At 42.8% G+C, this 23,832-nt stretch overlaps 1 protein-coding gene across 3 annotated transcripts; it reads left to right on the top strand.

Annotated features, from left to right (window-relative positions):
• The first annotated feature begins 1,301 nt into the window (after window positions 1–1,301).
• Window positions 1,302–22,434, top strand: HMGCS2 (3-hydroxy-3-methylglutaryl-CoA synthase 2). Of its 3 annotated transcripts, none has more exons than XM_063624732.1 (10): window positions 1,329–1,493; window positions 5,562–6,016; window positions 10,201–10,326; window positions 10,901–11,065; window positions 12,744–12,909; window positions 14,575–14,745; window positions 16,710–16,816; window positions 17,728–17,853; window positions 19,499–19,610; window positions 21,589–22,434. In XM_063624732.1, the coding sequence occupies exons 1-9, from the start codon at window positions 1,390–1,392 to the stop codon at window positions 19,603–19,605; spliced, it is 1,527 nt and encodes a 508-aa protein (XP_063480802.1). In that variant the 5' UTR covers window positions 1,329–1,389; the 3' UTR covers window positions 19,606–19,610; window positions 21,589–22,434. The 3 variants fall into 3 exon arrangements, with proteins under 3 accessions (XP_063480804.1, XP_063480802.1, XP_063480803.1); XM_063624733.1 differs by having other exon boundaries at window positions 1,337–1,493; window positions 21,597–22,039; XM_063624734.1 differs by lacking the exon at window positions 10,201–10,326 and having other exon boundaries at window positions 1,302–1,493.
• Window positions 22,435–23,832: the final 1,398 nt, after the last annotated feature.

Raw genomic sequence — 23,832 nt, 5'->3', positions numbered from 1 at the left:
ACCCTGGAAGTGATAGTGTGAAGCAAAGAGGACACAGGCCTTGTTGTAAGCATTTAAAGTGCATTGGATTGACAAGAAACAACAGGTGTTTCGGAGAAGACATTGGAAATGAAGAATTTCACTGACGACGGAACTTTGCAAAAGGCTCAGTGTAAGAGCAGGAGGTGACACAGCAAGGTAGGAGATTGAGTTAGAACACTAGCACACCAAAATATATGGAGATAAGAATTTAAAGATAAGATGGAAGACCTAGATATCCTGGACTGTTGGGGGGACCTAGACATTCTCTGTCTGTAGGAACATGAAGTCAACTATATCCCCCTAAAGTAGGAACCACTCCGGCTCTTTTCTGTGTTCTCTGCACACTCATATTAAACAGGGGGTTGGTGGTGGGGATGACTGAATGAACTAAGGAGTGAATGCATGACTCTCATAAAAGGTAGAGGAAGATTGGTGCTGTGGGAGGAGTGGAGGGAGACATTCATTTGGAAAATCAGATGGCAGGAGCCTTTTTATTGAGTAGTGGAAGAGCAAAGCAGAAGGACCAGAATCTGGAGTCAAAAGACATGGTTGAGTTCTCATTCTGCAACTTCCTAGCTGCAGGTCTTTGGGAAAATGACTCCTTTAAACATAACTCTGACCTCATCTATAAAGTAAACCTTTCTTCCTTAGGAGATTGAGCTTCAAACTGTCACCTCTTTGAGGCTCCTGTCCCTTTACCACAACACTAATTGCATCCCACTTGGAAATTGTGTAGAGCTGTACAAGTAAAAGGGTGGACAATAAACAGGAGAAATATAGTAGGCTCCACATACTCTAATGCCCAGCCCTTGGCCTATGCGCCAACACTCACTCCCAACTCCTTGAAAAGCTGCTATTAAAAGAGTTTCCCTCTGATTTTGAAAGATGTTTCTTATAATGCATAGCACATTAAAATAATAACAACTAACACCACAGAGAGGAGTGTGGAACACCCAGTGAGAGTAATACAGATAAGGAGCCAGGGTCTAAAAGAAGTCACATAGGGTTACCTTGGGATGTGATACAACAAGGAACATCATAACCTCCTGCTTAGATGGCTGGGCAGAATCAAGGCTGCCAAAGAGCCTGATGGAGTAGGAGGAACCACGCCCAGCCATTCCCACACATGCTCAGGAGCAGGGCAGCTATGTACATGTTGCAGAGATGCTGTTTGTCTTTGACTCGCCCATGTTCCGAGTTAGCCCTTTGACCCAGTTTTAGAAGCAGACAGCCATGGTGAGCAGAGGCGGGGCTTAGGGAGGCAGGAGTCTTGGGGCTTTATAAAGCCCTGCTGGGCACTGCTGGGCATCTCTTTCAAGGTTTCTGCTGGGTTTCTGAACTGCTGGGTTTCTGCTTGCTCCTCTAGAGATGCAGCGTCTGTTGACTCCAGTGAAGCGCATTCTGCAACTGACAAGAGTGATGCAGGAAACCTCCCTCACACCTGCTCGCCTGCTCCCAGTAGCCCACCAAAGGTGAGTCACTTTTTGAGAAGCACCTTGTAACTAGTAAAAGACAGTTTTTCCTTGCTATTGGGTAAAACTCACTAGAATCCCACTCAAAATTTGGCAAGGTTTGTGCACAGCAGCCTTAGACAAGCAAGTTAACTTTACAGGGTCTCAGTTACCTCATTTCTAAACAGACAAACCCTTTAAGCTGTAGAGTGAGAAGAGCCCAAACCTCTGACACATGCTGTGTTTGTGAGCAATGGCAACTTTTACTCTGCCAGCTGCACGAAGCAGTAGAAATATCAGTACCAGGCCACAGCTTTCCTCTCTCCACCACCATTCCCACATTTGCCCCTAGCCTCTGCCAAGACCCTCATGACCTTGTGCCAACTGCAGTGTTAGTAAAACCAATGACTTTATATCACTGCAGCAGGATCAGAAATGGACTGAGGATGAGAAGCTGTGTTTGCCTTGTGTTCCAATTTTATGAAAAGGGGAAATGTGTGGTTGTGTGTGTATGTATACATGCTCTTTGCAAGAAGAAAATGCACACTCCTTTTCTTTGTAAATACTCCCTGAACATGGCCCAAGTGCTTATGTTTCCCATTGTCAGCGATGATGGTAACACAGCTATCGTTAGTGCCTCAGGCTCCCAGCCACCTACGTGTTTCTGTCCAATCCCCAAACCATCCGCGACACATTGGGACTAGTTCTTTATTTCCTTACATTTTTACTCTATATTCTATGACTACTAAATATTTAGAAAAATGATTTTGACCTAGTATCTTTCCTTGCCAAATACCCAGGGAACCTGGGTGTATAGATGTGCATGGTAGAGGCGGATGCACATAGCTTTCTTATATTCTTTGTTATGCTACATCATCTCACTCTCCCCGTGCACTGCCAAACCCTGCATGTGGGTTAAATGTCCCAGCTCAGGATTTAAACTGTTTCTATATTTGTGAAGAAGAGATTGATGTGGGTTTGCTTGTTTCGATAGCAATAGTTGGCCATCAGCCAAAAGACACACACCAATCCTCCCCAAAACTCTGACTCCCTTGGTTCAAACTCTTGGAATCATTCCCATTTCCCTCCTAGTATATTCACAGTTAATCCCATTATGCATGGCTTGAACTAATATTGCTTTTCATGAGTCACCTTTTCTCTATATATCTAATTGCCTTTAATCCAACCCACATTGGCTCTAACTCCAACTTAAAAGTGACTTCCATCACAGCATCTGCTTTGCTGTCTTCAAAATTAGGTAAGACTTGTGCCCTCCACTTCCTGTATTTCTCACATATTGTCTCCCTGTTCCCCTATACACCTGCATCTCCAGGGTTCCTTACTTGTTCAGTCACCCCCTGCTGTGGCCACTGCCCCTTCATTCCCCTCCAGTTCTTCACTGGCAGAAGTCTGTCATCCATCAAGTTTTGCCTCAAATGCGGTTTCTTCCACAAGGCTTCCCTGATCCTCCAACCCACTTAAATCTCTGCTTCCTTTGAACTCCTGTGGATTTTGCCTACATCCCTCTTGTGGGCCTGACTACATTCTGCCTTGAAGTTGGGTTATATGTGTGCTTATCATTCCTCACACTGGTCAAGGAGGTCTCAAGAACCACACCCTCTTCTTTTCTTTGTCCAACCCCTTTGTTCAACCCTCACAAACCCTTCCCAGGACAGTGCCTGAAGTGTAGTAATTAATTTTGAAACACAAGGGAAGGAGGCAAGATGGAATACAGAAGTAAAGGTGTGGTGCATGTTCTTGAAGTGGGCAACACCAAGAGAAAAATGATTTAAAATTACACAAAGTGATCATTCTTTAGAGAAAGCACAAGATGAGAAGGATACGCTTAACCTTGGTGGGCTAAAGCTTCTGGAAGCCTCTAAGTGTTAATTTTCTTCAAGGCTTTATAATCCATTTCTAGAAATAGCTCCCCACCAAGACAGCTACAAAAGTTACCAACTGACCAGTTCTAAGCTTCTTCTTGCAAGCTTAGATTTCTAACTGGGAAGAAAGGGAGGGAGCCAGCCCAGAGAAGTCAGAGTGAGAACGAGGCTGAGAGAAACGCAGCCAAACTGGCAGGAGAAGCGCTGGCTAACCATTAGCTCCTAGGTACTGGGGAAGCTCCTCCGTAAATATTTGAGAGTACAAACTCCAGTTATTTGGAGGATGTAAATAAATAGGAAGATAAATAAACTCCAAACCTCTCCTGTCAGATATAATGTGTATTTATCACTCTGCCTCACTATCTTGTGATCATATGATCCACTTTTGCCTCACAGCTGTCCTTAAAAGTGACCTTGCTGCTGGGAGAACTGGGGCTACCAGAGGCTCAGAATCCCAAAGATGATTGATAGACACATTCAATCTGAGTTCCAGCTCCTGTAGAATGGAGCTAAATTTATAAGCCTGGCACTCAGGGCAGTGAAGGGACAGAGTATCTCTAATACTTGAGAAACTATGAAGTTACCCTGAGTGCATCACTTTACCAGTGTGTGCCTTGGTTTCACTATCTATAAAATGAAGAATGTTGCTAAAGTGAACAGAAGGTATAAAGTACTTTTGTATGGGAGCAGTACAGAGATCACCAATTTCACCTCCCATATGCTCCCATACAAAAGGGAACACAGGTTTTCACCAGGGTATTAAGAATCTGGGTTAAAGAGAAGTGGATTGGTCCAGAAAAGAAATAGATCATCTCTCCCCTCTTCTGCTGACCCCTTCCCCTTTCCTTTTTCTCTGCTCTCGTTTAGAATTGCTCTTTCTGCTCTCTGTGTTCCCTGCATATTTACCTGTAAAAATGTCTGCCTCTTTCATGGGCTGTGCTCTCTTTATGGGCACAATGCATGTCTTATTCACTGCTGTGTATTTGGACTAGAACTGTGTTGGGTGTGCTCAATAAACATTGGAAGGCCCTATCAGAAAAATCAGCTAGCAGAAAACTTACTTAAAAGTAGGAAAACAGTGGGTATGTTCTTGTGTAGAAAAAAGAAAGAAGGAGAAAGGTATGTAATTAGAGGTACACTTTTAAAATGAGTAAAGATTGTATAATTATGCCCTATAAGGGCTAATAACATGTAGAAGTAAAGTATATGACAATAACGGTTTGAAAGGATGCAGAGAGTAAATAAAGTTAACCTAAAGTTTTTGCAAAAGTAAGATAAGTATTGATTTAAGTAATATTACAACAAGCCAATTATGCATGCTATAATCTTTAAGGTCACCAGTAAAAGGAAAAGAAGGTATAAAATGAATAATAAATATTTGCTTAATCAAAAAGGATATGGGAAAGGAGGAATAAAAGAACAAAGAACAAATGAGACAAATAGAAACAAATAAAAAAATAGACTTAGTTCCAGCTGGGCTTAGTGGCTCATGCCTGTAATCCCAGCACTTTGGAAGACTGAGGTCAGGAGATCAAGACCATCCTGGCTAACATGGTGAAACACTGTCTCTACTAAAAATACAAAAAATTAGCTGGGCGTGGTGGCAGGTGCCTGTAGTCCCAGCTACTCGGGAGGCTGAGGCGGGAGAATGGTGTGAACCCAGGAGGCGGAGCTTGCAGTGAGCAGAGATCATGCCACTGCACTCCAGCTTGGGTGACAGAGTGAGACTCCGTCTCAAAAAAGAGAAAAAAAAAAGACTTAGTTCCAACTATATTAGTAATTACAACAAATATAAATGGATGAAATACTCAAAACACCACTATTGTTAGACTTATTAAAATTTTTTAAAGGACTAAAAATATATACCGATCACAAGAGATGTATGTTAAAGATAAAGACTTTAAGAAGTTGAAAGTAAAAAGGGACAGAAAAAGATAAACCATGCAAACAGTAAGCAAAAAGCTAGTGTAGCTATATCGATGTCAGGAAAGGAAACTTTATGCCGAGAATATCACAAAGATGAAAAGGGATATTTAATAAGGATAGAAGGGTGGATTCAATGAAAAGATATAACAATACTAAATTTGTAGTCATCTGATAGCTTCAAAATATATAGAAAATTAATTAAATGATTGCTATATTACTGTCTTTTGAGGAAATTGTCTACAGACCATTAGTGGGAATTTGATTGTTATCTCCATCACAGGTTTTCTACAGCCTCTGCTATCCCCCTGGCCAAAACAGATACTTGGCCAAAGGACGTGGGCATCCTGGCCCTGGAGGTCTACTTCCCAGCCCAATATGTGGACCAAACTGACCTGGAGAAGTATAACAATGTGGAAGCAGGAAAGTATACAGTGGGCTTGGGCCAGACCCGTATGGGCTTCTGCTCAGTCCAAGAGGACATCAACTCCCTGTGCCTGACAGTGGTGCAACGGCTGATGGAGCGCATACAGCTCCCATGGGACTCTGTGGGCAGGCTGGAAGTAGGCACTGAGACCATCATTGACAAGTCCAAAGCTGTCAAAACAGTGCTCATGGAACTCTTCCAGGATTCAGGCAATACTGATATTGAGGGCATAGATACCACCAATGCCTGCTACGGTGGTACTGCCTCCCTCTTCAATGCTGCCAACTGGATGGAGTCCAGTTCCTGGGATGGTATGTACTGGCACGAGCCTTATGTAAGAAAGGTGCTGGAATCGGAGGCTGAATATTACCAGTTTTGCTTTTCAGTTCCCCAGGTGGCTTCATCTAGTGAAGGAAGGACAATATATTCACACAGCTGCTGCTATCATCCAACGATAACCACTTAGACTTATATAGCTTTACACAGTTAGGGAGCATGTTCACAAGCCATTCATTTAATTCTTACAACAGCCTAGGAAGTGTGTATTATACCAGATTTATAGAAGAGAACATGGAAGATCTGATTATCTTACACATAGTGAGTGGCAGAGGCAAAAATGCCAAACCACATCTGATATATTTCCTATTTTACTGCACCTGTTTCTCTTAAACATGTCCTAAGTCTCTGAGAGATTGGTGATGTTGAAAGATTTATGCAAGTTTAGATGTTCAGGAAAAAAACACCTTTGTAGAAACAGGCCCAGAAAACCACAGGATAGACTGTGAGTATTTCTACTCTTTCTCCCTTAGCTGGCTCCTCGCATATTGCTTGTTGCTTAACATATTAACATTACCTTGTATCTTACTTATATCTTCTTCCAGTGCTATATTGGAGGACTAACCCCTGTTGTTACAGCAAGAGATGATTCAAGGGAAACAGTATGAGAGTTTGAAGCCATAGCTCTATCAATAATCATTGATAAATTCCTGAACCTCTTTGAGCCTCGGGGTTATTTGCCTATCTGCTTTGCTTAACTCATAAGAGGACTGAATAAAATAATTCATAGAAATGTGAAATTTTCATAAAGATGTGAAAAAACAGTATGTTGGCAGTAGTTAAGACACTCTATATTTACTAAGTTTGAAACTAGGATTAAAAACCTTAGAAACCATGATGAGCATTAATTATAAAATTAATCAAAAAGCCTTAATGTTGGCAGAGTCCTCAGAGATTATCTAATTCAATATCTTTTGCTTTAGGAAAAAGAGGTCAAGAGGAGTTTAACAGTTTATCTCTGTACATGCAGCAAGACAGTGCAATTCCAAAAGTCCATTCCAAGCTTTTCCAACTGCCCTACCTGGCTCCATCATTAACAATTCCACTGACATGGGATGGTCCAGTCTACATCATCAAGTCTGTTCTTAAAGTGCCTCTCCTACTTGATACTTATATTACTACCTCTCTAGTAACCCCTACCACCATTACCACCACGGATATGTCCAACCAATTATTTAGCTGAGGAGTAGAAATGAAAAATAGAGGGCATTCACCAGCCTTTAACCAAAAATCAAAGAGCCTATTCTTGAGAGCATTGTCAGCCTTAAGCATGCCATTTCAAATGAGTAGATTCTTCTGAGGGGCTGGGTATTCCACAGATGGGGTTGCAAATGCATCTTTAAAAAAATATGGTATCTGGGTATAAAAGTAAAAATTTAAAAAACAAGTTATTGAAATGTGAATCTTTAGTTTGTATTTAAAACAAAAATAGCTAAGCTTGAGCCTGGACACTTGGACTACATACCCTGCAGGTGACAGTAACCACCAGGACCAGAGGATGCCAGTGTGAATGAGAACTCTGCTTCTGACCTAGGCAATCATTCACCTGGGGACCCTCAGGTGGGAGGGAGTGGCTCTGAGACTCAGGGAGTTCTGAATCACTCCAGAGAAAATAGGAGGGATGAGGAAAGAGAAGAGTATTTCTGGCTCACATTGGCTGGGAGTCCCCATGTTTTCTTGCGTGTTTTTTTTTTAAATGAAAATAATTAAAATTCATATTTGGAAAAAAACATACACATACACAAAAGTATATAAAGCGAAGAAAAACTCCTCATTTGACCCCCGTTACCACTTCCCAAAATTTAACACTAATGGTTTATATGTATTCTTCCAATATTTTTTCTAAGTACCTGCAAGTATACACATATCTATTCCATTTTAAACATTGTACAAAATATTCCTCATCTCTTAGGTCTTAGAGGTAATTCTGTATCAATATCTATAAGGTCCATCTGATTCTTTTTAAAACCACAATATTCTTTGATGGATATGCCAAATTTTATTTGATCAATCCCATATTGATGGATATTTAGTTTTTTTGCAATGATAAAGTTTTAATGAACATTGTACAATAGCTTTGTATACTTTTGGCATTATAGTATAAGAATAATTCCTAGAAGTGGAATCTCAGGATAGGATGATTTAAAAGTTTGATAAAATGCGCCAAATTCTTCTCCAAAATGTTGTACTAACTTACATTCCTACAATGTATATATTATCAAACTTTCTAATCTTTGTCAATTTAACAAGTAAAATTATAATGTTTTTGATTTGCCTTTCTTCTACTATAAGAAATCTTGAATATTTTTATGTTGTTTATTGGCCTTTTTTTATTATATAGCTTGCCTTTTTTTTATTTTTTATTTATTTGTTTTTTTAGACGGAGTCTCACTCTGTTGCCAGGCTGGAGTGCAGTGGCGGTGATCTCAGCTCACTGCAACCTCCGCCTCCCAGGTTCAAGCGATTCTCCTGTCTCAGCCTCCCGAGTAGCTGGGACTGCAGGAGCCCACCACCACACTTGGCTCATTTTTTGTATTTTTAGTAGAGATGGGATTTCACCGTGTTAGCCAGAATGGTCTCAATCTCCTGACCTCGTGATCCTCCCACCTCGGCCTCCCAAAGTGCCGGGATTACAGGCGTGAGCCACTGTGCCCGGCCTAGCTTGCCTTTTTAATGAAACTTTTATAAATGAAGATAAATTGCGTTTTGTTGGTTGTAAGTATTGTAAATACTTCCCCAATTTGTCTTTTGACCTTGTTTCTGATAGAAGGCTTTGATTTTTAGATAATCAAATTTACTGGCCTTTTCCTAAATGGATTCTAAATACTTTTCTATAGTTTCTAAAGTTTTCAAAATGTGTGCGTGTGTGTGTGTATATATGGGTAGAAAAAAAGTAATGTTTTCCCTTAATTTTATGTATATAAAAATTATATATACTTAAATATATATTTATGTATTAAATATACCAATTTACTTATACTAATATATTTATATATACTAAATATATACTTACATTTATATATTTATATAAATTATTTGTACATTTATATATACACACACACACACACACACACATGCACATAGCATTGGGGAAGAAAACAATACTTTTTCGTTGATGTTGGAGTTGGGATTGTTATAATTCTTAAGAGAAAGTCCCTGGATTTCAGTGAATTTGGATTGGAGTCCTGACTCTGAATCCTTACCCTACCATTTATTAGCTATGTGGTTTTTGGGCAAGTGGCTTAAATTCTTTAGGCCTCAGTTTCTTCATTTGTAGGATGGGAATAACTATATCTGCTATAAAGATTTATCATGAGGATTAAATTATATGGAAATATGGCTCCCAAAGCAGTGCTGTGGGTGAATACTGGGAGCTTCCTCACAGGTCAGAATACTAAAATTACTACCATATCTCACCCACAAACTTGAGTTTTTGGGACAGTACTTCTGACAGATGAAAGTGGAGCACATAATAGTCAAGACCACAATTATTTATTGAATGCTAGTCTGATTATCATAAAGTTAGTGACTACAGATCATTTACTCAACATAAACTCTTTTCACAATGAAAGTAGTGCCATACAATTCAAGGCACGTGGGTCAGGATCCAGTCAGAACTGGGTTTGAATATCAAAATCCGTATTAACTAGCTATGTGACCTTACACCAGTTACTCAGTCTCTCAGGAAGGCAATGTCTTCACTTGTGAATGTGGATGTTACCTACCTCATTGGATTGTTTCAAGAATTGTTTAACGATAACTAGTGTCCTACTAGTGTTTTAAATGTTAGTTTCCCTCCCTGTCCTTTACCTTCTATGACTTAGGATATAATTTCAGGATCATGGTTTGCTTTAAGGAGATGGGTACAAACCCAAACCTGAATTGTCTCCAAAAGTGCCTATTAACACATTTTTCACTGAAGTCAGAGACAGAATTCTGAATAAATGAGCGTTTTACAGAGTGTCAGGACACTAAATTTTGACTTTACATTTCAAATGTATCATGAATTGCACTAGAACATAAGCTCCACAGGACTGGGATTTTTTATTTTGTTTATCACTCTATATCCAGGACCTAGAATCGTGCCTGGTACACAGAAGGCACTCAGTCTACTCTAGATTTGGTAGTGATGGTAAATATTTCTTGTTTCTCTTTACAGGTCGTTATGCCATGGTGGTCTGTGGAGACATTGCCGTCTATCCCAGTGGTAATGCTCGTCCCACAGGTGGGGCCGGAGCTGTGGCTATGCTGATTGGGCCCAAGGCCCCTCTGGCCCTGGAGCGAGGTTTGTAGTAATCCATTACCAAGAGGCTGTGCATGACATAGCCAAGAACATAGATCCTAATCCCACATTGGCACACCTGCTACTGAGGTATGGGTTTGAGGATGGTATTGCTTGCCTCTAAAAAGGGCTTGTCTATGGAGCAGAGGGAGGAGAGGAGAAATGGGAGAGGGGAATCCGCGAGGTTTCCTCTCTTGCATCATCAGGCATTGGGATAATGATGAGTGGAATGAGTGGTGCAGATGCTGGTGAGGAATCTTAGGGAACTCTTCTGGCAACTGAAGGTTAAAATATATAACTGGATATAAAGTGAAAGTCTTGCCTTTGAGACTGTTGGCTTCTATTCTAGGTTTTGTTAAGCCCATGTAGGTGAGGAAAGGGAAATACACATCTCATTTTTGTAATACCAACAACCTGTCCAACTCCTTTTGAATATGTGAGGGATGTTGAATGGGCTTGAACTTGGCCATGGGACACAGATAATGACCAGAAAACTCCTTTATATGGTTCTCTCATCCTTTGTGCTCAAGGTAGGCTGCATTGTGTAGTCTCTGAAACCCTTTGTGTGCCTTTCCAGGGCTGAGGGGAACCCATATGGAGAATGCATATGACTTCTACAAACCAAATTTGGCCTCGGAGTACCCAATAGTGGATGGGAAGCTTTCCATCCAGTGCTACTTGCGGGCCTTGGATCGATGTTACACATCATACCGTAAAAAAATCCAGAATCAGTGGAAGCAAGGTATGAGATTCCGAGGGCAGAAACTGGGGGCTCTATTTACATAGGTCAAGGGTTTGTACCCAAAGGCCATAACATGATCTCTTCTCTCCTGCCTTGAAAATAATGTCAAGAGAATTGTTTCCTGTCCTCTTTCTCACACTCTTCCCTGGGTCTATGCTGAAATCCATTTGGATGTCATTCAAGTTCAGGTGTAAAATTGCTTCTAACTTGAGCTAAATAAAAGAAAGTAAACAATCCAGGGCAAGGCCCCCAGTATGAAACCAAGGGGTGTCAGCCACCTGGGAAGATGGCGTTAAGAGGCTGGGCAGCCACATTCTACAGTGGTTGACATTTGTTTCTGGTTAAGTCAGGCATGGTTTGGCTCTTAGTTTGTAGTTTACCATCTTTTAAAGTCTGACGTTGAGAAATTGTACCTATATTTTCTATATGCCAAAGTGTTATCAGTGATTTTTTTCTTTGTGATGCTACTGCAGGTTGATTTTATTTTCATCTTTAGTTTTGGAATTTCCCTCCTGAGAAATATGTACTACTTTCATAAGCAGAAAAGAAGCAAATAAATCTTCTTTTTAAAATACAGAGGAGCAGGGAGTGGTGGCTCACGCCTGTAATCCCAGCACTTTGGGAAGCTGAGTCAGGAGGATCACTTGAACCCAGGAATTTGAGACCAATGTGGGCAACAAAGCAAGACCCTGTCTCTAAAAAAAAAAAAATACAAAAGTTAGCCAGGCATGGTGGCATGAGCCTGTAGTCCTAGCTACTCAGAAGGCTGAGATGGGGGTAATTGCTTGAGACCAGGAGCCCATGCAGTGAGCTATGATCAAGCGACTGCCCTCCAGCCTGGACTACAGATTGAAACAAATCCTGTCTCTAAAAACATATAAATAAATAAAAATAAAATACAGTTAAATCCACTTTAAAGACATAAATAGTATTCTTGCTGCTCAGAAATGCCCAGATGGGCATCCGCAAAAGACAGATTGCAGTGTGGGAGAAGGCATGGATACCTTGGGGGTGGCATAAAGAGCTACCTCTTGTCCCTTTCCACTGCAGTGGGTGGCACACCACTTGCCAGAGGTGAACTTCATGGGCAAGAAGTTGCTTTGGGCCTCTCTGCCTCTGTCTGTCTTCTGTAATTGGTTATTTGCTCCTAACTCCTCTGAATTCTTGTGGCATTTAAATTTTACTCCTTATTTGCATATGTAAGGTGACAGATGCTGCTTTGGATCGCAGCACTAAAATGTAATCTTTCCTAAGGGCAGAGATTGCATTGCCCTCTTCTTCAGAGTGAGAGAGACAGTCTGCAGAGTAGTCAGAGACATCTGAACCTGAATCCAAAGCCAGCCTTTTTAAAGTTGGACAGATGACAATGTTTTGTAGACCGGTTCCTCCTCTGGAAAATGAAGAAAATTATATAACACAAGGTTGATTTGGGACAAGTGTCATAGAGGCTGGTAATAGTAGATACAAAGGCTTTGTTTCTTTCCCTTCTTTCCTTATTTGTAGAGATTGCTTAGTAAGTGCATGTAGAATGAATAAATAAAGCTTATATGTGTTTGCAGGAGGTGGGAAGTAGTTCCCTGGGAGGCCTGGAGAAACTCGGCACAGTTAAATCTCAGGCAGGAGGTCTAAATGGCTCGCCCCTCATGCCCCATCCTTGCCTTCACGCTTCCTCTTCCAGCTGGCAGCGATCGACCCTTCACCCTTGACGATTTACAGTACATGATCTTTCATACACCCTTTTGCAAGATGGTCCAGAAGTCTCTGGCTCGCCTGATGTTCAATGACTTCCTGTCAGCCAGCAGTGACACACAAATCAGCTTATATAAGGGGCTGGAGGCTTTCGGGTGAGTCCTCTTCTTGGGGAGCCTAGAGGCTATAGAGGTGTGAGCAAGAAGGAGGCTTCTTCATGCCTTAAGTCTAGACCATCAGCACCCCTGTGGGGGACAAAAGGCAATCCTCCAGCAGAACAGGAACAATCCCACGTCCTTCCATGGGGTAGTGGGTTATTGTCTGGGTAGGGCCCTCCATGAATTATTGCAGGGGAACACGGGGGATTTGGCAGCACTGCAGGATCAAGGGGCAGTAAGAAACTACAGAGGAGAAAGAAAGAAAGGGAGAAAGGGAGGAAGGGAGAAAGAGAGTAGCTAAATCATTCAGTCGATAAACATTTTCTGAACATGTTATGTGCTAGACATCGTATTAACCTCTCAGGATACTAAAATGAATGGGACTCCATGGTCCCTGCCCTAGAGCGTCTCACAGCCTATACAGACACAAACACACAGAAGCAAATGATCACACTACAGGGTAGCAATTTGAGAAGTGTCAGGTCCCATTCTCATTTGTCACTGTCTTAATTCATGTCCTGCTTTTGCTTTTCTCCCATCTATAAAATGGGGATGTTCCAGCTCGTCCTCTTAGATGTGAAAAAGCAGAGAGAATGCTGTTTATTGATTCACTACACTAATACACTAATGTTTACAAAGAAATGTCTTCAATACAGTTTCCACTGGGAAAGGAATCTTTCCCTTTCTTCTTGGTACCTGTTTATTTCAAATTTTGGTCAATGTTATCAACAGTAGAATAGGCTACCAAGTGTAGCCTCTGTTACTAACTAGTACTCCTAACCCTGCCACTAACCAAAACATCAAAATTAGCACAAACACTGCTTGTAAGACCAGCCCTATCGAAACAAAAAGTATAACATATACCAAAGATACTAGCTTAATATCTTTAATATATAAAGGTATTATCAATAATAAAATAAATACCCTAATAGAAAAATGAGCAAAGGATACAAACAGAAAATTTTCTCAAAGAAGAAATGTATATGATCACATTTTAAATGTGCATGTTCATTAATAAAAAGTTTACTCAAGTTACCGTTTTCTCTAGATAGTCTTTTTAAAATGTGAATACCCAGAATTGTCAAGCCTGTGGGAAAATGGGCTGTAGTGGATGTGTAAATGGATCAGGTGTTTTGAGGAGTAACAGGAGAGCATGAAGCCAAAGCCTTAAAGATGTGCAACCTTTGGGCTCAGTAATCCCATGTGTTTAAAAGAACACCGACCTATTCACTGTAGTGTTTTAACTAGTGAGGAACAGGAGCAGGAAGATAGGTTAAAGTGCGGTACATCCTGTCATGGACCATTCTTCAGCCTTTACAAATAATGTTACAGAATGTCATGGAAAAAAAAAATATATATATATATACACACACACTAAGTTAAGAAAGTATGCTAACCACAACACATACCATGATTTTCTTTCTAATTTTCTAGTAAACTCTATAAAAGTAGGGATGGATTCCATCAGAAAAATATGCCCTAAGTGCTCTCTCTGAATGGTAAGCCATTAGTGGTATGTTCTCCTTTGTACTGTTGTGTATTTCCAAATATTGTAGAAAAAACATGCGCCCAAAGGTCCTCTCCAGAAGCTGTTACTTTTCCCCCTTGCTCCCTCCCTCCCCTCCTCGGCCTCTCACATGGCTACCTCTGGCTACCTCACAGGGGGCTAAAGCTGGAAGACACTTACACCAACAAGGACCTGGATAAAGCACTTCTAAAGGCCTCTCAGGACATGTTTGACAAGAAAACCAAGGCCTCCCTTTACCTCTCCACGCACAATGGGAACATGTACACCTCATCCCTGTATGGGTGCCTGGCCTCGCTTCTGTCCCAGTGAGTACTGCATCTGGCTCCATGTCCTACATGCACACCCCCAGCCTCCACCCCCATGGTCTGCGGGGTCAACAAAGTTGGGTTTCTCTTTTGGCTCAAAAATTTAAAAGAAAGGAAGGGGCCTGGTGTGGTGGCTCATGCCTGTAATCTCAGCATTTGGGAAGGTTTAGGTGGGCAGATCGCCTGAACCTAGGAGTTCGAGACCCACCTGGGCAATGTGGTGAGACCTCATCTCTACAAAAATTAAATGAGTATGGTTGTGTGCATGTGTGGTCCCAGCTGCTCGGGAGGCTGAAGTGGGCGGATGGTTTGAGCCTAGGAGTGGAAGGTTGAAGTGAGCCATGATTGTGCCATTGGACTCCAACCTGGATGACAGAATGAGATCCTGTCATAAATAAATAAATAAATAAATAAATATAAAAGAAAGGAAAGGAGGGAGAAGGCAGGAAAAGGAAGGAAGATGAAAGAAATTCATACCAAAGGTGTACGTATCAGACAATGGTCTCCAAAGTGAAGTACCTGATGTCAAGGGATGGGCAAGATCAAGAAAACAGTAGCTTTGGTATGCATATTTTTGTCTCATTTATTTAAAATCTCTATACTTAGTAGAGCATGGTGGTTAAATGGGTCTGACTTTAGAGCCCACAACCTGGGTTCAGATTTTTTTAACCACTTATTAGGGTTGACTTTGGATAATACTTAACCTCAATGCACCTCACTTTCCCCATCTGTAGCATGTGTGCAATCACAATACCTGTGTTCTACTGTTTTTATGAGCTTTAAATATCTAAAACAATTAAAATAGCAGTGCTTAGCAGGTGCTCAAATGTTGGATGTTATTTCTATTCATTTTCTGTTTTGTGGGTTTTATAAGGAAGTACTGCATATAACATAAGAGCTAGGTGAGGTGGCTCATGCCTATAATCCCAGAGCTTTGGAAGGCTCAGGCAGGAGGATCTCTTGAGCTCAGGAGTTTGAGACCAGCCTGGGGAACATAGGGAGGCCCCATCTCTACAAAATTTTTTTAAACAATTAGCCATGGATGTTCACGGTGGCTCACGCCTGTAATACCAACACTTTGGGAGGCCAAGGTGGGAAGATCACCTGAGGTCAGGAGTTTGAGACCAGCCTGGCCAACATGGCAAAACCCCTTCTCTACTAAAAGTACGAACATCAGCCGGGCATGGTGGTACGTGCCTGTAGTCCCAGCAACTCGAGAGGCTGAGGCATGAGAATTCCTTGAACCCAGGAGGCAGAAGTTGCAGTGAGCTGAGATCGAGCTACTGCACTCTAGCTCGGGTGACAGAATGAGACTCTGTCTCAAAAAAAAAAAAAAAAAAATTAGCTGGGTGTGGCGGCTTGCACCTGCAGTCCCAGCTACTCAGGATCCTGAATCCTGAGGTGGGAGGATCACTTGAGCCCAGGAGGTAAAGGCTGCAGTGAGCCTTGATCATGCCACTGCACTCCAGGCACTCCAGGCTGGGCAACAGAGCAAGACTCTGCCAAAAAAAAAAAAAGGCAGGAAAAAGTGCTTATGGGTGAACTTGATCAAATTGTTACTCACAGGGGATGATCAAAAAGTTATGACTGCTGAACCATTACCAATCAACATGGGAGCCTGAAGGGTGAGTCCACTGGTCTGATCTCCACCTGGAGACACCGTCAGAATGCACTGAATTTATCCTGTCCTCATGAGAGGGGAGAAGCTCTATGTACACCAAAAATTATCTTGGGTTTTCTCTGCCTTATATATCTTGGATATTAGCTGCTTTCCTTTTGGCAAGGTTTCCTACACAAAGTCCTGTCCCTGGGGTCTACCAGAAGTCCCTCTTTATGTAGGGTGCCTGGAACCCATTTCTAGTTGCATGAGGTAGACAGGGAGAAGATCGGGATGATAGGCTATTGTTCTATTTGAAGTGCAGAATATATATAATGTGTTTTTTATTTGATTTCTTTCCCCACAGCCACTCTGCCCAAGAACTGGCTGGCTCCAGGATTGGTGCGTTCTCTTATGGCTCTGGTTTAGCAGCAAGTTTCTTTTCATTTCGAGTATCCCAGGATGCTTCTCCAGGTGAGTGTCATCTTTCTAGTAGGCCTTCCTGACAAGATTCATCTGGTAGAATAACCATCTTCTTCCCCACCATTACTGAGGCTGCCGTCTTGACAGAGTTATGTTATTATTAATAGCAAAGTAAATCACTGAAGGGATTTAAGCATGGAGTAATTTTGTTTAATTTATGGGTTTAAAGCACTTATTTGGCTACTACTTAGAGACTAGATTGAAAAGGAACAAAGCTGGATATGGGGAAAACACTTAGATTGTTCCAGTAAATAGTTCAGGCAAGAGGTAATGGTGGTTTGGTTGCAACTGATTAAAGAGAAGTTGACGGATTTGAGATACCTAATAAGAATTTATTGATTGGCCGGGCGCGGTGGCTCACGCTTGTAATCCCAGCACTTTGGGAGGCCGAGGCGGGTGGATCACGAGGTCAGGAGATCGAGACCACGGTGAAACCCCGTCTCTACTAAAAAAAATACAAAAAATTAGCCGGGCGTGGTGGCGGGCGCCTGTAGTCCCAGCTACTCGGAGAGGCTGAGGCAGGAGAATGGCGTGAACCCGGGAGGCGGAGCTTGCAGTGAGCCGAGATTGCGCCACTGCACTCCAGCCTGGGCGACAGAGCGAGACTCCGTCTCAAAAAAAAAAAAAAAAAAAAGAATTTATTGATTATTTTGTGATTGATGTGATTAAGGACATGCATCTAAGTACTATGTGGCGTACACCTTGACCAAATAAGTGTGTCTGCCTGAATGTTTTGCTAACAAGTATATTTGCTTATCACTTCTTGATGTTCTAAGCCACACACACCACACGTTCCTCCAGGGTGTATCCTCCCACAGAACCTGGCTCTCTGTTGGACTCGTGATTGGCAATAGTGATAATGACAATGAAAAAGGTGTAACAATCTTGCTTTTGCTTCTCAGGCTCTCCCCTGGACAAGTTGGTGTCCAGTACATCAGACCTGCCAAAACGCCTAGCCTCCAGAAAGTGTGTGTCTCCTGAGGAGTTCACAGAAATAATGAACCAAAGAGAGCAATTCTACCATAAGGGTAAGAAAAAAGGCAGGAAGAGAGGAAGAGAAGGTAACTTATCTCATACCCCATTCCAGTAGCTGGGAGCCAGGGATTTCATCAGAAATCTAGAATTTAGTTGTCCAGGGTCAAGACTTTTGCGAGATATGGTTGAGAGAAGATTTGCTAGAAGATCTGTTGTCCAAAGGGGCAAGAAGTGGGTGGGGAAACAGAAGATAGAGTTGGGAAGAGGGAGGCAGGATGCAGCTTCCCAGTTTAGAATATAGCTAAACACCCAGAATGTGTAGTCCCACGGAAGCCAGAATTATAGTCTTTGAAAATACCGTCTGCAACAGTTGAAAGAGTACAGACTTTAGAGCTAGATATCCAAATCTAACCCTGAGCTGTGCCACTCACCAGCTGTTTATCTTTGGAAAAATGGTTGAACTTTTCTCAGTTGTCTTATTTCTAAAATCATACTGATTTTGCAGGATTTCCAAACAAATTAAATGAATTACTCTACATAAATATGTTATTGACTAATATTACTGTCTCCTCCAAATTGCCCTCTTTCTCCACCAAACATAAAAACAAAATATTGCTCCAAAAGCAACAAATGAAAGGAAAATAAAACCCAAAGGTAATCCTAGAGTGATTAGTTGGTGGTTTTAAAACCATGGTAATACACAGTTTTACCATGGTTTCTATAGGTTTTATATATATTCTCAAGCAAAACTTGGGATGCATGTTGTTTTGCAGCATGGTCTCAAAAGGAGACAGAATATATGGAATCGGAAACGTTCCAGAGAACCTAGACCTAGTGGTCATTGATCTCTTCTGGACCAGTGGGTATGTTATAGCAAAGAAAGACAATGAAAATAAAAATAGAGCCAGGCACAGTGGCTCACGCCTGTAATGCTAGCCCTTTGGGAGGCAGAGGCAGGTGGATCACCTGAGGCCAGGAGTTTGAGACCAGCCTGGCCAACATGGTGAAATCCTATCTCTACTAAAAATATAAAAAATATAAAAATATGAATATAATAAAAAATAAAAATTATGTAAAAATTAGCCGGGTGTGGTGGCACACGCCTCTAATCTCAGCTACTCAGGAGGCTGAGGAGAATTGCTTGAACCCAGGAGGCAGAGGATGCAGTGAACTGAGATCACACCACCACACTCTAGCCTGCGTGACGGAGCGAGACTCTGTCTCAAAACAAAAAAAAAAAAGAAGAAAAGAAAAATAGGACCTCTGAGACAAACGTTAATGGATGAAGCACTGAAATACTGCAATGAATCAGAATCAGAAAATTTCGAGTTTAGAAGGAAGTGACTGTTAGGAAACAGGAAGCTGAGAATTACATCTCAAAGTAGGAACTATTGGCAAAAGGATGGGATGAAGATTTCAGTGGAGGAAGGCTATGTTTACTGTAGGAAAATGTTGTACTCTTATAATAAAAGTCTTAATAGCCTTTTATTAAGACCTTAAGTGCTAGATTCAAGATGGCTGCGCCTCTTGTTCTGCAGGTCCAGTGTTCTATTTGGTGGACTAAGGGCGACCTTGCAGCCCCTCGCAGCACAGCCAAAAGAGCTTCACTATGAAGGGGCAGACATCTTCATTACCATTTTCTCTTCCAAAAACTCATATAACTCTTTGTGAGTACTGCCTCTTCTCCTCATTCCACAGTGAATTTCTCCCCACCTGGCGACACAAACAGCCTTTTCCCAGGTACTTGGTACCTGGAGCGAGTGGACGAGCAGCATCGCCGAAAGTATGCCCGGCGTCCTGTCTAAAGGTGGTGAGTGAGAGTTTGCAGAGTTAGTGGCATAAAACCCTAATGTCTTCCTCTGGGTAACAACACAGAGAGAGAAGGTGGGGACAGGTGCAGAGAGAAGGTGGGGACAGGTGCAGGGAGAAAAAAGTTTAATGGAAGAGGATTGGGGTGAGAGGAGAAATGGGAGAATTATTTCTGGTATTTTTAAAAGGAAAAGCAAGTATTCAGAATAGGAATCTTGTAGTTTGGGAACATTAACCAGGCCAGGGAGAGTTCATAGCTTTCAAACTAATCAGAAGTGGGGATTTGTACCATAAAGACCAATTAAAACTCTTGGGGCTCTTTGCCTTGGAAAGGCAAAAGCTGGGGGAGAAACATGTTCTGAAATCTTGAATGTGAAAAATAGGAGCTGGATTTGTTTACCTGATCTGCTGAAGATAGGAAGCTCTCCTAGAAGCTTGACAGATTAGCATTCAGAGCATTCGTTGAGTGAACAGGCTGTGAACCTGAACCTATAGAAATCATTACTCCAGGGGGATGAGATCAACAGATCTGATGAGCAACAGAACAACCAAGATGAACAGCCCCAGAACCTCAGAAATGGTACACACCAATGTGTGGGAGACAGATTCATAAGGAATGGGGTGGTTGAAGATTCTGTTAAAGCCAGACACTTCTGCTGCAGGGATTTTTAGGCTAAGGGTCGTGTAACAATTCTTATATCATGGGATTCCTTCTGGGGAGAAACAATGAGGTTCAGGGAATTCATGGACACAAGGATAGGGAGAAGAGAGCAAAATGAAAGAGGATTGTGGTGAGAGGAGAAATGGGAGAATTCTATATGATCGTTTTTAAAGGAAAGCAAACATTCAAAATTAAGAATCTTATATGAACCCAGGTAGCTGCCTTCAGTTGACCAAATACATAGGATAAGCAGAATGATAGAGTGAGAAGAGATTTATTTTACAACTCATAAATTTTAATTAGTGCAGTCTCCATGCTCAAGTTTTTAAGATTTTCCCCTCCTTTTGGTAGATGGAGAGGAAAGAAGAAAAATGTGTGCCGAGGCAGGGAAGGAGCAGAGGAAGGGAAGGAAGAAGTCAGTGGGTGGCAGAGATGCACAGATACAGCCACCTGAGAGGAAGCAGAGGTGCAGGTGGAGGGGCCCTGGGTTCATTCCTTACTGCTGGGATATTGGCAAGTGCTAGGCTGTTGCAGCCCGGGTGTTGTTAGGGCTAGGGGAGGTGGACAAGTGGGCTGAGGGCTGCAGGATGCTGTTGAGAGGATGAGGTCAGTTAGCAGGCCCTGAAGACTGTGGTACTGCCCGGCAGCCTGTGTGCATCTTGGAAATACGGTTCTTAAGGGTAGGTCAGTAGCAAAGAGGGGCTGTTAAATGTGTCAACTTAGTTCATTCATCAGAAGAAGAGTGGGAGAAATAGGGAGGGAGGGGGGAAAGGGAGAGAGAGAGGTTGGGGAGAGAGTCAGTGGGAGGGGGAGAGAGAAAGAGAAATTTGGAATTTTTAAAGGAGAATTTCCACGTCAGGCTCCCTCCCTCTCATGGTAGATAAGCTTCTCGCAAGTGCTTAGGCAGCAATATACCTGAAAAGAAAAGCTAGAACTCTTGAACTTTTCTCATGTTGATTATTAATATGAGCAGTGAACTTCCAACAATGAGATTTTAGCAGAAATGAAGGGCTGCTGTCAGTGCAGTGCTAGTGGTGGAGCTCTACAGGTCTCTGCAGTGCCCTAGCCTGCCCCTCCTGCTCTCCTATCACAGGCAGATGTGCGATGGGGACCCTGCCTACCCCCGGCCTTGGCTCCAGTAGCATTGGGCACAGATCCCGCAGGTGTCCAGGCTTGGCACAGGGTGCATAGTGGGAGCACCCTCAGGATGCAGTTAGGAGAGCCCCTCTGCACAGCCACACTTCGGGCAAGAAGCAGGTACTGGGGGCAGGGTGCCCAAGAGGAGACCCATGATTGAATGGCCTTTTGTTTATTTAAGTTCTACAGATCCATGGAAAGCTTCCTGGGAAACGTATGCTAGCAGAGCTTCTCCCTGTGAATCATATTTTTAAGATCCCACTCTTAGCTGGTAAATGAATTTGAATTGACATAGTAGCCCCATAAGCATCAGCCCTGTAGAGTGAGGAGCCATCCCTAGCGGGCCCTTCATTCCTCTCCATGCTGCAATCACTGTCCTCGGCTTATGGTGCTATGGGCTACGGGTCCTTTGTGAAAGAGCAAGATGGAGCAATGGAGAGAAGACCTCTTCTTGAATCACTGGCCTCCAGAAATGTGCATGCAGATCAGCTGTTGCCTTCAAGATCCAGATAAACTTTCCTGTCATGTGTTAGAACTTTATTATTATTAATATTGTTAAACTTCTGTGCTATTCCTGTGAATCTCCAAATTTTGTACCTTGTTCTAAGCTAATATATGGCAATTAAAAAGAGAGAAAGAGGAAATGATTCCTGTGTTTCTTGGAACCCAGAATACAAACCCAGCTAACATGCAGCAAGCCTACTAGACCTCGTGGGTCAGAGGGCTGGGTCCTCACCCCACAGGCTGCCTCTGTCCCCTTGCAATTCCATTCTATTTCTGCCACATGCCAAGTGCTGTGAACAGGTACAAGGCAAATAAGAACGGTAGAACACAGCTTCCCCCAGCCCACTTCCCTGATCTAAACACACCACATAGACAGAGAGCAGCAGACAGAGGCCAGCAGGAGCTGTAGTTCAGATCTTCTTGGTCATTCCTTGCCGCTGTTATTTGAACGAATAAACACAGGGCAAAGGTTAACAAGTTTTTGCCTTCTATAGCCAAAAATAAATAAATAAATAAATTTTGATGCCTGGCAGGAAATTATTCCATTACAGGATCTTTCCCTCTTGGGGGAGGGCACTGCTTCTTCTAGGGTCCTCTTATAAAATAGCAACGGTTCAGGGAGATGGGGATTGAGCTGAGGAGGGGAGTGGGAGGAGAGGGAAAGTATCAAGGTGTTGTCATCACTTCCTTTTAGAAAGTTTCCTCAGCCACCCCCATGAGGAAAGGGCACCTTGGAAAAGAGAGAGGATCCTTTCCATTGGCGGGGAGCAGAGCTGGTGGGGGTTGGGGAGGAGGCCTCAGGGAGCGCTTAAGAATGGCCCCACAAGAATGAGAAGCTGGGTCTGTTCCCTTCACTGTTTTGCTCAAGGCTGTTCATGTCACAACAAATCCCAGATAAGCCCCAATTTGCTCAGCAAATCCAGCATCAGCTGACTGCCTTCCTGGGCCTCTCTCAAGGTACCTGCAAAACTCTACTCATCACATCAGCTGCAGCTGCCGCTTAGCAGCCCCTCTTTGCTACCCTCTTGCTGCCTGCACCTCCTCAGCAAGATGTTTAGGGGCCCTCAACCTGGTTGGCATCCCTAGCAGAACAACATGTGCCTTTCGGTATCTGTGTGCAGGGGAGAAAAGCCAGCATTAACCTTAGCTCTGGAGACAAGAGGCCTCGGGGCCTGGCCTTCTATCCACACAGAAGCTAACTGTGGGGTGTTGGTGCTGAAACTGCCTCCATCAGCCTCAGTCAGCCTCAGCAACCAGAACTTCCCATACCTCCTGCATCAGAGGCCAGGCCTGTCTCCACTAGGGAGGCATTTGAGCACAAATGGGATGATATTAAACATTCGACAACCAGGTTGTCAAGGGCTGACCAATTGAATGGACACTGCCCACACCCTCCACACCAGCTGGGCATCAGCACTGGCTCCCTCCAACTCCCCTTATTCACCAACTTTTATACTGAGCCTGAGGCCTTCCTCTGGCAGCTCTGGGACACTGATGCCTGCCTGCTCTGAACAAAGCCCTCTCTTCCATGTAAGGTCAGCACACGAGGGAATGAGTTGCCAATAGCGCTGTCAGCATTTTCACTCTAAAGTCTACAGATACCATACAAATAAAGACTTTCCCTGTGGGCAAAAATTCATGTAGGGTGACCTAGGGCAGGAGAGAGGATGGCAGATTGGGCAAGTGTTGGGCTATGAAACACTCATTCAAATGGGAATACTCAACACGTGATGTTAAAACTGATGCAAAGGATGGCCCCTCCACTGACCATGAGACAAGCCCAGGCTCTAGGGGGACACACTGATCACATCTTCAGGAGTCAGCACGTTGAGGCAGATTCTGTGTGTGGCCCAGCTTTTGCCCTGCCTCCACCACCCTGAGCTCACAGCCAGCCTTCTGCTTGCCAGCCAGCGTGCACAAG

This window comes from Symphalangus syndactylus, chromosome 12 (genome assembly GCF_028878055.3).
Source record: "Symphalangus syndactylus isolate Jambi chromosome 12, NHGRI_mSymSyn1-v2.1_pri, whole genome shotgun sequence".
In the NCBI taxonomy this organism is placed as follows: Eukaryota; Metazoa; Chordata; class Mammalia; order Primates; family Hylobatidae; genus Symphalangus; species Symphalangus syndactylus.
The sequence above is the reverse complement of the archived record's forward strand: the minus strand, read 5'-3'. Positions and strand labels throughout refer to the sequence as shown.

Excerpts from the sequence above, each read along its gene's own strand:
- HMGCS2 (XM_063624732.1), top strand. The coding sequence starts at position 1,390 with ATGCAGCGTCTGTTGACTCCAGTGAAGCGCATTCTGCAACTGACAAGA. Across the intron at positions 1,494-5,561 it reads CTCCCAGTAGCCCACCAAAG|GTTTTCTACAGCCTCTGCTA; the intron begins GTGAGTCACTTT and ends TCTCCATCACAG. Across the intron at positions 12,910-14,574 it reads AAGGGGCTGGAGGCTTTCGG|GGGGCTAAAGCTGGAAGACA; the intron begins GTGAGTCCTCTT and ends GCTACCTCACAG.